The sequence below is a fragment of the Schistocerca nitens genome, chromosome 2 (assembly GCF_023898315.1).
Source record: "Schistocerca nitens isolate TAMUIC-IGC-003100 chromosome 2, iqSchNite1.1, whole genome shotgun sequence".
Classification (NCBI taxonomy): domain Eukaryota; kingdom Metazoa; phylum Arthropoda; class Insecta; order Orthoptera; family Acrididae; genus Schistocerca; species Schistocerca nitens.
The window spans coordinates 858,955,603-858,973,422 of NC_064615.1; the positions used below are offsets into that span (position 1 = coordinate 858,955,603).

Sequence of the window (17,820 nt, forward strand, 5' to 3'; positions counted from 1 at the left end):
CTCAGAAATTGACGGTCTCCCACTCCTTTGTTTGTCGTGAATTTCGGTCTGACCAGCTGCGAACTCTCTGCACCACTTATAAAAATTTTTGACATCTATGCACAACTCACTATACACTTCCATCAATTGGCGATGGATTTCAATTGGCGCAGTGCCCTTAGCATTAAAAAACGGAATAATTACGCGCAATTCGCACTTGGCGGTAACATCCAGCAGGAGCTCCATTTTCAACAGCTGCTAAGCCAAGACTGAATGCCTTAGCTCGGCGTGCGCATGTTTACACACAGCGCGTGAAGCACTCTTCATAACAGTGTGACCGACTGCCACACAAACTGAGTTCTGTACTTATAAGAAAATAGGAGACCTTACTTTTGGTTCCCATGCCCGGGTTCGATTCCCGGCGGGGTCAGGGATTTTCTCTGCCTCGTGATGGCTGGGTGTTGTGTGTGATGTCCTTAGGTTAGTTAGGTTTAAGTAGTTCTAAGTTCTAGGGGACTGATGACCATAGATGTTAAGTCCCATAGTGCTCAGAGCCATTTGAACCAACCTTACTTTTGGGATTACCCTCATATTAGTCATGATACAGAAAGTAACTTGCAAAACAAAATGTAAGTGACCACTCTGCAATGAATCTTGCTTTGGGATAGTCTACAGATGTCCAACATAAACAGCAACTTGCCATATTAGTAAGATGTCTATCAAATGAGTTGGAGGAAGTGGAAGAGCTCTTAGACGTGTTACATTGAAGGATACTACATGAGTTCGTGACATAAACCAGATCTGGATGGTGTTTTAGTGAAACATTCAGTGCCTGCTGGGAAGATTGTCAATATTGCTACCCAGTGGTGCACTGTATATGACAGGTAAAAACCAAGGCCTTGTGGGACTTTGAATGCTGACATTACATATCCTCAATTCCTATCCGTCCACTGTGTTATTCATAGAGAACATTTAGCATCTGAATTTTTCAACATCCACATGTTATGCAGGTGGTGCTAAAAATTGTGAGCTACATTCTCTCAAATGCCAAAATACAGACAGTTCAAATCCTTCAAAGCATAAATCAGTAATGATGACCTTCCTGATGATATGTCTTGGTATTGTTTAGTGAGGTGCCTATCAGTAGGTCTGATATCTGGGCAGATTTTTCCAATACTGGATTCAAACAAGCAACTTCTGCAAGAAAAAGAAACTCTTGCCCTCAACTAGATGAGCCACAGCAGCTGTTAGATATGATAATTTTTAGTGATGATGTTCAGCATTTCGTTGATGAAGAAACAATACCGCATAACTGACAAATTGCCAATTTTTCGTTTTTCAGTCAGATGATGTTGTTGACCGTACGCACATCTGCTCTTAATTCCATAATGCCGAATTTTTAATTATTTACCATGAAAAAATTATCTAAAACAATACCGCGTATGTGATACAGCAAATAAATAGATAGCAATACCGCGAAACTGTAGAGAATTAAATACCACGTATCTGCAATCTATGGATACTGTAAACAACAGCACGTAAATACAAAAGCGCCCGCTGCCACTGCACATTGTTACTGCCTTATTACGTATGTAACAGTGCTCGAAAGTGGTTCCGTGCTTGTAGCTTCATTTGCGATAATGGACAGCGATATAGATGACGATCTATTTACTGAAGAAGAAATTGTTTCTCAGCTGAAATCAGCTTATGAAAGCGGAGAATCGTTCCTGAGAGTGACTGACAGTGGTAATAAAACTGCCTCATTATTCACCTTTGAATGGTAGTAGCACCGCAAGTGTCTTATTGTGATATAAATCAGAACATCTCCACTTCACTCGTTCTGTGCTTTATTCATTTCTGCCAAAGATTTCTACACTGTGCACTCTCTTGTAGGATCTCCCATAAATGCAGAACAAACAACAGGCAAGAAAAGTCGTAACGCTGAAGTTATGTTTACCGAAGAAGAATTAATTTCGTGAATGGTGTTCTCGGTTACTGTTCCTGCAACATCTAATGATGCAGGTAAATTTTCTTGAGATTATTGTTAATAGTATTACTGATGCCGTCGTTATCATAAATACATGAATTTGAGCTTCATCTTTGTCTGCTTAAATTAATTTATAAATATTTTTCCATCTAGAAACTTCAGTGGCTGTATCCCACAATGCTCAAAATGAAACCACAGTCACAGTTTCCACTAGAGATGAAAGTACTTCACACTCATTGCTATGCAATGGTGCTCATTGTTTGCCAAACACTCTGGATAAATTATCGGAAGATCACAGGAGCAATAATGATGCTGACAGTGAAGGCCAACAATTTTATGGTGACGTAAGCAGTGACAGGAAAAGGAAGTCTAAACCACATCCTGAAGATTGGAAATAAAATGCTAATAAAATTCTGAGAATGTGTGGACAGGCGCATATTTGATACAAAATAAGTCAAATAGGTAAAATCAGTCATGATACTCTAAGAGAGGCACGAAAATTAGGTACAACATGTACTTTGAAGAAGTGCTGGAAATCTGTTCAAAGGAAGTGTCATCAGTTTTCTGCTGATGATAGGCAGGCAACACATTTTGGGAAACCATGTCATGGGATCAGAGGAAGGTTTACGTTACCAACCTTCTGGGCGTAATTCCAACCAATCTTCCAGGGAAGAACACTGGTGAATCCAGGAGAAAAGGGACGCTCATTTAACATTTGAAAAATGAGCTGGGGAAACATAAAGTATGCAAAAAGATGTTTCTCAATACTCTTGGGATTAAAGAATGGGCTGTCCGATATTGGCTGGGTTATTCCACACATGGGATGAGTCCTGATACAGAATCGTCACAACCTCGAATCAAACAAACAAAGATGAGAGAACCTTTATGAAAGAATTCCTGGACTCTCTTTCAAAACTTCCGTCACATTCCTGCAGGAAATCCTCCTTGAAGTTGTACTTTGAGCCTATTCTACAATCCAAACAAATGCTGTACGGACTCTATGTGAAAAAATGTCATGCGGAGAAGGTTTCAATTGGTTCAAATGGCTCTTAGCACTATGGGACTTAACATCTGTGGTCATCCATCCCCTAGAACTTAGAACTACTTAAACCTAACTAACCTAAGGACATCACACACATCCATGCCCAAGCGCCTAGAACCGCTCGGCCAATGCGGCCGGCTGCAGAGAAGGTTTCATCATTAAGTTGGGCTACCTTCAGCTTGATTTTAGAAGATGGTAATATTAGCTTATTTTCCCCCAAGAAAGACCAGTGCGACTTGTGTCGTAGTTACATGCTTGGTAACTTGAGTGAAGAGGTCTGGAAGCAACACACGGAATGGAAGGAGCAGGCAAGGATGCAAAAAGATGCTGACAAGAAAGAAGCCCAGTAGAAGCTCTGCTCAGTGTACACCATGGACTTACAGGCCGTGAAAGTAGCTCCATTTTTAAGTGACAGTGCAGTTTATTATAAAACGAAGTTGGCTGTTCATAACTTTACTATGTATAATTGAGAAAGTCGTGATGTAGTATGTTACTGGTTCAATGAAACGCAAGGTGATTTGGTTGGATCTTGTTTTGCCTCTTGCATCATGGACACCCCATCCAGAACGATTAAGGAAAATCCCATTCAAGTCATTCTGTATTCTGTAGTTGCACATATCAGAACAGAAATGTGATATTATCAAATGCTCTTTTAAGATTAGCAATTGATACTGGAGTATTGATTACACAAAAGTTTTTGGAGAAAGGCCATTCTTAGATGGAATGTGACTCAGTTCACAGTTCCACTGAGTGCAAGCTTAAAGGACGTGAAGTTACACTTCCTAGCCAATATGCTACGATATCTAAAGAAGCAAGAAAAAAGCTGCAGCCGTACGAAGTCCATTACCTAGATTATCATCAACTATCCAGAGAAAAGTTTTTGGCTGTATGACTCAATTAGGCCTGGAAGAGCTGTAAAAAAAAAAAAAAAAAAATTAGCCCACTGTTACCGATCTGAGGGCGCTACAGTACCGCCCAAATGGTATTAGTTACTACAAGTGCTCTTTCAACGAGGTGTGACAAGAATTACCCAGGTATCTGAGGAAAATTCTTGGAGGTGTTTGCTTCCCGAAACTATACAAGGAAAGACTGAAAATCAAGAAATCCAAATGGGATCATTTACAACACCTTAAATCTGTTCTTCCTAAAGATTGTCATAGTTATTATGATAACATTCCTTACGAATGAAAATTATCGTGGAGGTAACTGTGTGATGAGTATCAGTGCATTGTAATTCTCTGTTGCTGCTTTGAGTGACGTTTAGGATTGTTCTTGAAGAAATGTGCAGACATTATCAAAACTATGTAAACAGTATGTTTATTTAAAATGTTTCTATGAAATCTTTCAATAAAAAATGATTTATACTCCAAAACATGTTCTTACTAGCTTTCTCAGCACCAAATACCAATGTAAATGTGTCAAGTCGCGCCGGGACACTGACAAACAAATACTGCGTAAGCAACAGATCATGGCATAAATACCGAGACAATTCTGCGTCCAATATTTCCCTGTAGTGCTACGATGCAAATTTAGTGCCGCTGTGAAATATATTAGACATTTTAGACAGTTTTTTGTCTCTCGTGTAAAATTCTTATTTTGCTACTTACACGGTATTGTTTCTTCACCGACGATTTACAGATGCTCAACACATCATTACAAGGAAGAGAGAAACTTTTTTCTGATTTAGTGTGGTCTGTGTTCAGCTTTCGTAACAAATTGACTCTTTTGGAAATACCTTAAAGAGACTGAAACATTCGCTCACTTCATAAGCTTGAAGGAAATTACTTAAAGGCTTCTCATAGTTCAGCTCCAATTCGGATTATTTAAGTAAAATGTCTGCCCATGCTGAAGAAATAAATGTCAGATTTAGTGATTTGAGGACACTTAAACCTTCATTTTCATTCTTGCAAAATCCTGTCCTTGCTGGTGGTGTGGAAGATGGCCATCCCATTTCACTGAAAATTACTGAGGATTCAGCTGCTCTATAGTTTGAATTACTGGAACTTCAAGAGGATGAATGACTGAAGGACCTGAAATGTAGAGCTGTTCAGCTGTTGAATTTTGGAAGGAGGTTCCAGAAGAAAAATATCCACTGACAAGAGTGTCTACCAAGAGGTTGATCTGTATTTTTGGGACCACTTATATGTGTGAACCACTGTACTCGGCACTGAATTTCATCAAATGTAAATATCAATCTGTTCTCTCTGATTAATATGTAAGTGTACTTGTACAAACTGTGCTCATCAATTATCAGCCAGATTTCAAGCAGATCACAGGAAAAGTTAAACACTCTAAAAAGCATATCACAAATGTAACTTCCAGTTTCTTGTTGTGTAATAAAATAGTTCAGAAACGTTATTTTTAAAATAGTGTTTTTGCATTGATGTCAATTATTACTCCCTAAAAAAATGCAGCTCACTTCGAAACAGTTCCGTAAGTTTGTGGGTCCCAAAAAGTGGCCACCCCTGTTGAATAGCAACGCAAAGCATGGACCCTCTTGCTTTCTCCTTGGATGCTGTACTCCAAATTTACATTCTCAGAAATTTCTTCCTCAAATTAAGCCCTGTATTTATAACAACAAAAATAATCAATTATTGACAGTATATTGTAAATGGACAGATAAAAAAATCTACTCACCAGGTGGTGGCAGGAGAACACACACACACACACACACACACACACACACACACACACACACACAAAGGTTTAGCTTTTACAAGCTTTTGGAGCCAGTGGCTCTTCCTCTCGTTGAAGGGGAAGGAAGAGGAGTGAAGAAAAGGACTGGAGAAGTTTTGGGAAAGGGATGCAGTTCAGGAAAGTCACACAGAACCAAGGGTCAGGGGAGACTTGCCAGATGGGATGAGAAGGAAAGCCTGTATTTGATAGCAGTAAACTTCTTTCAACCAAGAATGCCCTCAGCCTGTGCTAGTCTACTTTTCATGTCCTCTTTACTTTACCTTCTGTGTGTTATTTTCTGCTTACAATGTAGCAGAAATCCTTAGTTTATGTTGCTTGTTGTTAAAAAATTTTGATGTTAATTTTATCTTTACTGTCATTACTTCTCCTCCTTATTACTTTTGTCTTTCTTTGGGTTACCCTCAGTTCATGTCCTTTAGTCATTAGATTGTCCATTCCATTTAACAAGTCCTGTAGTTCTTCTTCACTTTTACGGGAATTAGCAATCTCATCCGCAAGTCCTAGCATCAATGTTCTTTCACCCTGAATTTTAATCCCATACTTCAACCTTTCCCTAATTTTATCATTGTTTCTTTGGAATATAAACTCATCAGTAGTGGTGAAAGACTGTGTGAAAGACTGCATCCCTGTCTTACACCCTTTTTAATCTAAGCACTTTATTCTATAGTCTTTCATTCTTATTGTTCCCACTGTTTCCCCTCTAGCTTACTGCTGTTTTCGCAGACTTTTGAAGATCTTGCTCTGATTAACTTTACGTTTTCTATGTTGACAAACATGTCTTCATTTATCTTGCTTCCGTTGTCAAGTGCAATATCTGTACTGCCTCTTCATCTTTCCTACAGCCAGATTGATTGTCTCTAAAAGATCCTCAATTTTCTTTTCTGTTCTTTTGTATGTTATTCTTGCCAGTAGCTTGGGTGCTGAGCTGCTAAGCCGATTGTGTGATAGTGCTCATTTGTATCTACCATGGGTATCTTCAGGATTATGTGGATGATACTTCTCCGAAAGTTTGACAGAATGTCTCACAACTCTTAATAGTTTCTAGACACCAACTTGAATAGTCATTTGTGCTATTTCACCTCAATGACTTTATAAATTCCAAAGGAATGTTGTCTATTCCTTCTGCTTATTTGATCAAAAGTCTTCGAAAATAAAATCTGACTTCAGCTCTGGACCCCCTATGTCTTCCATCCCAAATTGACTATCCCCCCCACAACACGTCATCACAGAAGTTGTCTCCCTGTAGAGGCCTCCACTGTACACTTCCACCTATCCTCTTTCTCCTCTACATTTAACAGTGGGATTCTTATTGCACTCTTACTGTTTGCACATTTGCTATTAATTTGCATTAAAGGTTGTCTTGAGTCTTCTATATGCTGAATCAGGCCTGTCAATGACCATTTCCTTTTATCTTTCTTGAAATTTTTCCTGCAACCATTTCAGCTTGGCTTCTCTTCATTTGTCATTTGTTCCATGTAATGTCTCTATCTCTTCATCTTCTGAGTGCTTTGTCAGCATGTGTACCTAGACCATTGCTGTTGGTGTTGGTTTGCTGTCGATTCTGGTGAGAGCAACCTATCACTAAATTATTCACAGTAATTCACTCTTTGCCATAGATTCCTATTCATAACAAATCCTCTGTTGCTTTTGATATTAACCTATATTTGTCTGACCAGAAGTTCGTATCTTCAATCCATTTCAGTTCACTGACCACCACTACATCTAGATTGGGCCTTTGTACTTCCCTGTTTAAAATTTCTAGTTCCTCTACCACATATGTAATATTACTTAATCTTCAGTATAATTCATCCTTTATAACAGGGCCAACCACGACATGCCAAACAATATGTGAACCGTATGTGCAGGCTGAGGCTCAGTCTGTCTCAACATTGCTCAGTTCTTCCCAGAAGAACCTGATGCAGCACAACATTTCATTTAGTATTGCGGTGTGGCATTTTTTGGTCAGCACAACTCTCTTCAGTATGACTGACATAATCAGGGGGTCAGAGCTGTTCACCCTTTGCTATTTGTTTGTGGTATAAAGGGCATTCAAAGGTTCAGTGGTTGCTTGCACAAAAAGAGGCAGTATAATGATCTATCATCACAAGCCTTTAAAACCGAATGAGAATGGCAGAATAAAGGGATGAGAATTCTCTATATCTATTATGCAGTCGCATAACAAATGGGTACTGAAAATTTGTTGTGAAATGCCATTATAATACCATGCAGAAAAAAATTTAAAATTTAGTTGACAATGAAAGAGCAAAAAATAACAATGATCGACAGATGGGATTCATTGTTTTGTGCATGAAGAAGCACTTTGTGCTAAATTTGCAGACGGTGAACGTGAAGAAATTTGTGGTACAAATAGTAAAATATATGCAGTTGCATTTATTATTCCACTGTCAGTTGCCACAGTTTTCAATGGAACTCAATGAAGAAGATGGAGACTTTATACAGGGTGTTACGAAAAGGTACGGCCAAACTTTCAGGAAACATTACTCACACACAGAGAAAGAAAATATGTTTTGTGGACATGTGTCGAGAAACACTTACTTTCCATGTTAGAGCTCATTTTATTACTTCTCTTCAAATCACATTAATTATGGAATGGAAACACACAGCAACAGAATGTACCAGCGTGACTTCAAACACTTTGTTACAGAAAATGTTCAAAATGTCCTCTGTTAGTGAGGATACATGCATCCACCCTCCATCGCATGGAATCCCTGATGTGCTGATGCAGCCCTGGAGAATGGCGTATTGTATCACAGCCGTCCACAATACGAGCACGAAGAGTCTCTACATTTGGTACCGGGTTTGCGGTACCGGGGTTGCGTAGACAAGAGCTTTCAAATGCCCGCATAAATGAAAGTCAAGAGGGTTGAGGTCAGGAGAGTGTGGAGGCCATGGAATTGGTCCGCCTCTACCAATCCATCGGTCACCAAATCTGTTGTTGAGAAGCGTACGAACACTTCGACTGAAATGTGCAGGAGCTCCATCGTGCATGAACCGCATGTTGTGGCGTACTTGTAAAGTCACATGTTCTAGCAGCACAGGTAGAGTATCCCATATGAAATCATGATAACGTGCTCCATTGAGTGTAGGTGGACGAAACTAAAATGAGCTCTAACATGGAAATTAAGCGTTTCCGGGCACATGTCCACATAACATCTTTTCTTTATTTGTGTGTGAGGAATGTTTCCTGAAAGTTTGGCCGTACCTTTTTGTAACACCCTGTATATCAGTGCAAAGAACGTTGATTAAGTCTTAAGGGGTGTGCCTGAAACGATTTTTTGAATTAAAACTATCTGTTGTTGAATTTATGAAGGGAAAAAGTGTCAGGAATGAAACTTAGAAAATCCAGAATTGATTGCAGACCTCACAGTTTAAATGAACTTCGCTGCACACTGCCCACAGTAAGACATTGCAAACTGAGAAACAATTAAGTTCTGATTTGATGGGGATGCATTTAAAAAGAAAATCACTTTGTGGTAGGGGCAAATTTTGACAAGCACAGTCCAGTTCCCTAAGCTCACTGGTGTTAAAGTAAACACAAGATTTGAAGAATTTATTGTTGCTTTGAAAAAATTACAATGTTAGTTTCCTATTTGTTTTGTAGACACTATGAATCTTACATCTATTTTCAAACTGTTTTCACAACCGTGTGCTGTTTCAGGTAGTAGTACCTTTCAGCATGCACAGATGAACTGATTGATCTGCAGTGTAATTCCCATATTAAAGACAAACCCTCTTAGGTTTAAACTGTCCAGGAAGTCTACAGTGTGTAACTCAGAGTTTCGACGCCTCTATAATGAGGTTGCAAAAATACTATAATATTTAACTCAACATACGTGTGTGAAAGACCTTTTTTTGATTATGAAATTAAATAAGTTAAGATTTTGTGGCAACCTCAGTGTGAAAATATGTGATATTGTCCTCATCCCTCTGTATGCCAACACATTGTACCAGATGAAAATATTATGTCTTCATCACACCAAAAATAATTAAATCATTCAAAAACTTGTTTTACATGTGATCTACGCTGTTGAGAAATTTGAAATTTAAAACCAGGTCATATGTAGTGTGGTTGTATTGCCATTTAAATGCAGTGCGCCTTTTGTTTCCCCATCCTCATTCCCAGATAGCTTTCCTTGATGGTGAGGGATGTGTGTAGCCAGGCCAAGCGCTAAGGCGCTCCTACAAAGGCATGGCTCACGAGCTGAATTCGTGGCCACCCCTGCTTTACATTGAGTGAAAGGGACCCCTGTATCGATAAAAGCGAAAATAAGGAAATGTTTTGCTCAAGGCAGTACTAAATCTGAAGAAAATAAACTGTTCAAGAAAACATGAATTTTAATTTTGTAGCTGTTGATAAAACCTCAAAATAGCAAGATTTAAATTTAAAGTTCAGAATTCGATTGTGTATGGTACAAAAATGATTTGCCATTATGTTGTTGTAAATATACAGTACCGCTATGCTGCAATATGTTGATAGAACATAGCCAGCAGTTAGTTTTCTTTATTGGAAATTTCATTCCTTTGATTTTTGTATATTTTTTTCAATTGCAGGATAATCTTACTTCAGTGGGGCTCGTGGACACTTCCGGAGATGATGATGTCCACATAAATGATCAGCTTGTCCTTACGGGACACGCAAAGTTCACATACGTAAGTTTTTAATTATTCTATACTACAATAAAAATTGTTACCTGTTCATTGCAGAAAGTCACGATACAGTGTATTTTCCTCTGTGTTAGTATTTTCAAAAAATCACAAATTTGGACACTAAAGGAAGACGCCCTGCTGTAATTTTACTTTCATCAAAATTTTCTGTCCATGACTACCATAAAACGAGCAATGCCAATTATTGCTGCACTTACTGACTGACTACAGTCACCAACTCTTGCCCAAAGATATAATTAATACTGCATAAAGTAGTCAGAATGCCAATTAAAAAAATTAGATATTTTGGAACGACCTATTTATTATTGTTTTATTGAAAATAATTTTTTTAATTATTAGTGAAACTGACAAGGAAACAGGGCAAGCAACTTGACCTCATATTTCAAGGAGGAGGGAGGGAAATGTGTGAGATATTAGCCCAGAAATCGCTCCCACATGAAAATTTGGGCCAAAATTCTGATAGTAAGCAGGTATGACCACCTCAAAATACAGCTTTTAAACATTTGCATGCACAATTTGTTTCATCCGTTCTGCCTCACAGCAGCTGCCAAATCCCCAAGTACTATACATTAGAGTGACAACCAGAACTGTCTTATTTTAACACTATTCGCATATTGAGATTGCATGCTCAAAATCAAAATGAATAAGCCTTAGCAACTGAAGAATGATTATGAAATGAAGTTAGTGATTTTCGATTTACAATTTAATCATGCCAGTGATATTGAAGATAGCACATCTCCTGCATTTGACAGTGTTAGTTGTAAAATCCAAAGAAAATGACACACAACAGCACTGTTAATAATTAAATAGTCACACACTACTTCTTTAATGACACATGCATTTGTTTCATTCATTTACACTACATATGTGTATGGTCACATAATAATGTTCAAATCAAAGAAAGAAATCTCTGGCACCAGCTGCATGTTAGAAACCGCACACTTAGACATAACTAACAAAGCATTTTACTCATACCAATGCCAAAACAGTATTTCAAAACCTCTTACCTCATTGTACAGTACTTCGCGTTCAGGCATGGGGCAGCTGCAGTGGGGTGGACCGAATGACAAACAGCCAGCGATCAAAAGTTGAAACACACTACTTTTACAAGGTCATAACTGTGTACTATCAAAATTATGACAAAAGGAAATATATGTTGTTTCCTTACTACTATTACTACTACTACTACTACTACTAGTAGTAGTAGTAGTAGTAGTAGTAGTAGTAGTAGTAGTAAACACATGGCACTTAAGCCAATCTTATTCAAAGTGTTAAGTACTTCTTTATCTTGAAACTCTTGACAAACATTCCTATTCTTGAGGTGTAGAAAGAGATGAGTCAGTGGGTGAGATAACAGGAATATATGTGTGTGTATTAAAACATCGTCACGCATTGTATCTCAATTGTTGGATCATTCTTAACTGAGATAAATCTCCAGACAAAGTATTTTTAAGTGTGCCCCAAGGGCATGTTACAGTACCATTGTTGTTCACAGTACACATAAATGATGTAGCAGATAACATCAGAAGCTCTGTGAGGCTGTGCACAATTTACACTGTTGAATATAGAAAAATTACAGTGCCAGAAAATGGTAGCAATATGCGAAAGAACTGTGGAGGAATGGTGCTTGGTACAGGGATTGGGAAATGATCCTATTACAAACAAATTTAATGTATCAAACAATAGAAAATCCAGGATGGAATGTAACAATATTATGAGAAGGATAGTTGCTACTCACCATATAGCAGAGATTATGCACAAAATAAGCTTTCGGCACAGTTTTTTTGCCGAAATCTTGTTTTGTGACAGTCTTTCGGTTGTGCCTATCTGCGACTCAGCATCTCCAGTACATGGTAAGTAGCAACTGTCCTTAACATAATATTGTTAAAATTTTAAAGTATATGACATAAGTAGGCAGAAATTCCTGTTATTGTATGATTACATGATCGCTGAACAGTTGCTAGAAATAATCATATCCGTTAAATATTAGTGAATATGTGAATGGTGGTAGGACTGCAACATAAAACTAACTGAAGGAAAGGCAGATGCCAGACTTTCATTGGGAAATCCTCAGGAAGTGTAGTCACCTCACACAGGAGCTACATTATGTAATCAAAAGTGCCCTGACACCTCCAAAAACATATGTTTTTCATGGTACATGCAATGTGCTGCCACCTACTGCCAGGTACTCTATATCAGTGACCTCAGTAGTCATTAGACCTAGTGAGAGAGCAGAGTGGGGCACTCCGCGGAATTCATGGACTTCGAGCGTGGTCAGGTGACTGGGTGTCACTTATGACATACATTTGTATGTGAGATTTCCACACTCCTAAACATCCCTAGGTCCACTGTTCCTGATGTGATAGTGAAGTGGAAACGTGAAGGGACATGTACAGCACAAAAGCGTACAGGCTGACCTTATCTGTCGACTGACAGAGACCGCCAACAGTCAAAGAGGGTCATAATGTGTAATAGGCATACATTTATTCAGACCATCACACAGGAATTCCAAACTGCATCAAATCCACTGGAAGTACTATGACAGTTAGGCGGGAGGTGAGAAAACTTGGCTTTCATGGTCAAGCGGCTGCTCATAAGCCACACATCTCACCAGTAACTGCCAAACAACACCTCGCTTGGTGTAAGGAGCGTAAACGTTGGATGATAGAACAGTGGAAAAACATTGTGTGGAGTGACGAATCACGGTACACAATGTGGCAATCCGATGGGAAGGTGTGGGTATGGTGAATGCCCGGTGAACATCATCTGCATTCCCCAAGATACTTCCCAGCACCTGATTGATCGTACGCCTGCGATAGTGGAATCTGTTATCAAGGCTAAGGGTGGGCCAACACCATATTGAATTCCAACATTACTGATGGAGGGCACCACAAACTTGTAAGCCATTTTCAGCTAGGTGTCCGGATGCTTTTGATCACGTAGTGTAGCGTATAAAAGCCTCATCTGATCTATATTCGAGAATATCTCTCCAATCTGATACTGTTACCAGATAGGATTGATAGAGCAAATAGAGAAAATACAAAAAAGAGTAGTATGTTTCATCACAGCATTGTTCAGTAAGAGTTAGTCAACACGAAGATGCTGATCCAACACCAGTAGCAGGCATTAAAAGAGAAGTGGTGTGCATCACAGTATGGTTTACTGTTAAAATTCTGAGAGTGTACTTTCCTATAGATATGCCTACAGGAAAATTAAAGACACATTTGGAGAAAAGAGACCCACCTGTTTGAATATCAAGAGCTCATTTGGAAACCAGTCCTAAGCAAAAAAGAGAAAGCAGGAAGGTGGAAGGAGTAGATAAGGTCTGTACAAGGGCAATGTACTGGAGGGCAATATTATGGAAATCGAAGAGGATGTAGATGAAGATGGAATGGGAGATATGATACTGCTTGAAGAATTTGACAGAGCACCTAAAGACCTAAGTCACAACAAGACCCTGGGAGTAGATAACATTCTATTAGACCTACTAATGGCTGTGGGAGAGCCACCCATGACAAAACTCTCTGGTGAGCAAGATGCATGAGGCAGGCAAAATACCCCAGACTTAAAGAATAATATAATAATTGACAGGTGTGAAAATTACCAAAATATCAGTTTAATAAGTCACGGCTGCAAAGTACTAACATGAATTCTTTGCAGACGAATGGCAAAACTGGTATAAGCTGACCTTGGGGAAGATCAATTTGGATTCCGTAGAAATGTTGGAACTCACGAGGCAATACCAACCCTACAACTTACCTTAGAAGATAGATTAAGGAAAGTTAAACCTATATTTCTAGCTTTTGTAGACTTAGAGAACACTTTTGACAGTGTTGACTGGAATACTCTTTTTCAAATTCTGAAGGTGGCAGGGGTAAAATGCAGGGAGCAAAAGGATATTTAAAATTTTTACAGAAACTAAATGGCAGTTATAGGAATTGAGGGGCATGAAAGGGAAGCAGTGGTTGAAAAGGAAGTGAGACCAGGGTTGTAGCCTGTCTCCGACGTTATTCAATCTGTATATTGAGCAAGCACTAAAGGAAACAAAAGAAAAATTTGGAGTAAGAATTAAATTCCACGTAGAAGAAATTAAAAACTTTGAGGTTTGCCGAAGATACTGTAATTCTGCCAGAGACAGCAAAGGACCTGGAAGAGCAGCTGAAAGGAATGGACAGTGTCTTGAAAGGAGGATGTAAGATGAACATCAACAAAAGCAAAATGAGTATAATGGAATATAGTCGAATTAAATCAGGTGATACTGAGAGAATTAGATTAGGAAGTGAGACACTTAAAGTAGTAGATGAGTTTTGCTATTTGGGGAGTAAAAGAACTGATGATGGTCAAAGTAGGGAGGATATAAAATGTAGACTGGCTGTGGCAGGGAAAGTGTTTCTGAAATTATTTGTATGGAGTGTAGACATTTATGGAAGTGAAACATGGACGATAACTAGTTTATACAAGAACAGAATAGAAGCTTTTAAAATGTGGTGCTACATAAGAATGCTGAAAATTAGATGAGTAGATCACGTAACTAATGCTTAGGTACTGAATAGAATTAGGGAGAACAGGAATTTGTGGCAGAACTTGACTAGAAGAAGGGATCTGTTGGTAGGACATAATCTGAGGCATCAAGGGATCACCAACTTACAATTGGAGGGAAGCATGGAGGGTAAAAATCATAGAGGGAGACCAAGAGATAAATACACTAAACAGATTCAAAAGAATGTAGGTTGCAGTAGTTATTCAGAGATATAGAGGCTTGTGCAGGATAGAGCAGCATGGAGAGCTGCAATCAAACCATTCTCTGCACTGAAGACCACAGTAACACAGGACTGAAGACCACAATAGCACCACTTTCTTATAAGATTCAGTCAAAATATTCCTTCCTCCTACATATATGTTATGAAAGGACCACAAGTGTAAAGAAAGAGAAATTCAATCCCACGTGGGTGCCTAGTAACTCTTTTTATTTCCACACACCATTCACAGCTGGAACAGGGAAAGGAGCTAATGACAGTATACATAAAGCACTCTCCGCCACTTGAGAAGTATAGTAGTAGTTGTAGATTAGGGGCAATGCTATAGAAGTGTGTCCCTATAAATTGTTGTGTATCAAGACAATTTCTGACGTAAAATTATTTCTTATGTTCCAAATGCCACATTTCAAGTGCTAAAGTTTCGATTGTACACTTCAAAATGTTATTAATGGTCTAATCTCCATAAAATTCATCAAGGGCGCGCTATTGTAGTCCTTGAACTGAATTATCGTGGATGCGGATTGTATTCATTTGAGCTTGTTTTTCTTTGATGACTTTCACTGACTGACTGACTGACTGACTGACTGACAGACACTATTTCATAGACTGCATTTAATTTTAATTTAACTTCACTTGCCCATGTGTTACTGGTGAAACACTGTAATTATTATGCAATCAAACATACTATTTTCGCCTATGTTTTACAACTTCCCATTCCATGCACCCTGTGCCTGGGATTACAAGCCTATTTTCTAGTGTTGCTATTTCTGGTGATATGAATGTTTTCTTCGAAACAAAAACTCAACAGCTGCTAATGAAGTTGAGTGGTTTATATATATATATAGAGGGAAACATTCCACGTAGGAAAAATATATCTAAAAACAAAGATGATGTGACTTACCAAATGAAAGTGCTGGCAGGTCGACAGACACACAAACATACACACAAAATTCAAGCTTTCGCAACAAACTGTTGCCTCATCAGGAAAGAGGGAAGGAGAGGGAAAGACGAAAGGATATGGGTTTTAAGGGAGAGGGTAAGGAGTCATTCCAATCCCGGGAGCGGAAAGACTTACCTTAGGGGGAAAAAAGGACGGGTATACACTCGCGCACACACACACATATCCATCCACACATATACAGACACAAGCAGACATATTTAAAGACAAAGAGTTTGGGCAGAGATGTCAGTCAAGGCAGAAGTGCAGAGGCAAAGATGTTGTTGAATGACAGGTGAGGTATGAGTGGCGGCAACTTGAAATTAGCGGAGATTGAGGCCTGGTAGATAACGGGAAGAGAGGATATATTGAAGAGCAAGTTCCCATCTCCGGAGTTCGGATAGGTTGGTGTTAGTGGGAAGTATCCAGATAACCCGGACGGTGTAACACTGTGCCAAGATGTGCTGGCCGTGCACCAAGGCATGTTTAGCCACAGGGTGATCCTCATTACCAACAAACACTGTCTGCCTGTGTCCATTCATGCGAATGGACAGTTTGTTGCTGGTCATTCCCACATAGAATGCGTCACAGTGTAGGCAGGTCAGTTGGTAGATCACGTGGGTGCTTTCACACGTGGCTGTGCCTTTGATCGTGTACACCTTCTGGATTACAGGACTGGAGTAGGTGGTGGTGGGAGGGTGCATGGGACAGGTTTTACACCGGGGGCGGTTACAAGGGTTGGAGCCAGATGGTAGGGAAGGTGGTTTGGGGATTTCATAGGGATGAACTAAGAGGTTACGAAGGTTAGGTGGACGGCGGAAAGACACTCTTGGTGGGGTGGGGAGGATTTCATGAAGGATGGATCTCATTTCAGGGCAGGATTTGAGGAAGTCGTATCCCTGCTGGAGAGCCACATTCAGAGTCTGGTCCAGTCCTGGAAAGTATCCTGTCACAAGTGGGGCACTTTTGTGGTTCTTCTGTGGGGGATTTTGGGTTTGAGGGGATGAGGAAGGTGGCTCTGGTTATTTGCTTCTGTACCAGGTCGGGAGGGTAGTTGCGAGATGCGAAAGCTGTTGTCAGGTTGTTGGTGTAATGGTTCAGGGATTCCGGACTGGAGCAGATTCGTTTGCCACGAAGACCTAGGCTGTAGGGAAGGGACCATTTGATGTGGAATGGGTGGCAGCTGTCATAATGGAGGTACTGTTGCTTGTTGGTGGGTTTGATGTGGACGGACGTGTGAAGCTGGCCATTGGACAGGTGGAGGTCAACGTCAAGGAAAGTGGCATGGGATTTGGAGTAGGACCAGGTGAATCTGATGGAACCAAAGGAGTTGAGGTTGGAGAGGAAATTCTGGAGTTCTTCTTCACTGTGAGTCCAGATCATGAAGATGTAATCAATAAATCTGTACCAAACTTTGGGTTGGCAGGCCTGGGTAACCAAGAAGGCTTCCTCTAAGCGACCCATGAATAGGTTGGCGTATGAGGGGGGCCATCCTGGTACCCATGGCTGTTCCCTTTAATTGTTGGTATGTCTGGCCTTCAAAAGTGAAGAAGTTGTCGGTCAGGATGAAGCTGGCTAAGGTGATGAGGAAAGAGGTTTTAGGTAGGGTGGCAGGTGATCGGTGTGAAAGAAAATGCTCCATCGCAGCGAGGCCCTGGACGTGTGGAATATTTGTGTATAAGGAAGTGGCATCAATGGTTACAAGGATGGTTTCCGGGGGTAACGGATTGGGTAA

At 39.7% G+C, this 17,820-nt stretch overlaps 1 protein-coding gene across 2 annotated transcripts in view; it reads left to right on the plus strand.

Moving 5' to 3' along the window:
* The window catches only part of LOC126237120 (uncharacterized), a 331,755-nt gene that overhangs the window by 245,510 nt on the left and 68,425 nt on the right, over nucleotides 1–17,820 (plus strand). For both annotated transcript variants that reach the window (XM_049946935.1, XM_049946936.1), the window contains one exon: nucleotides 10,278–10,376. In XM_049946935.1, the coding sequence (XP_049802892.1) occupies nucleotides 10,278–10,376 (99 nt within the window). The remainder of the gene's footprint in view (nucleotides 1–10,277; nucleotides 10,377–17,820) is intronic.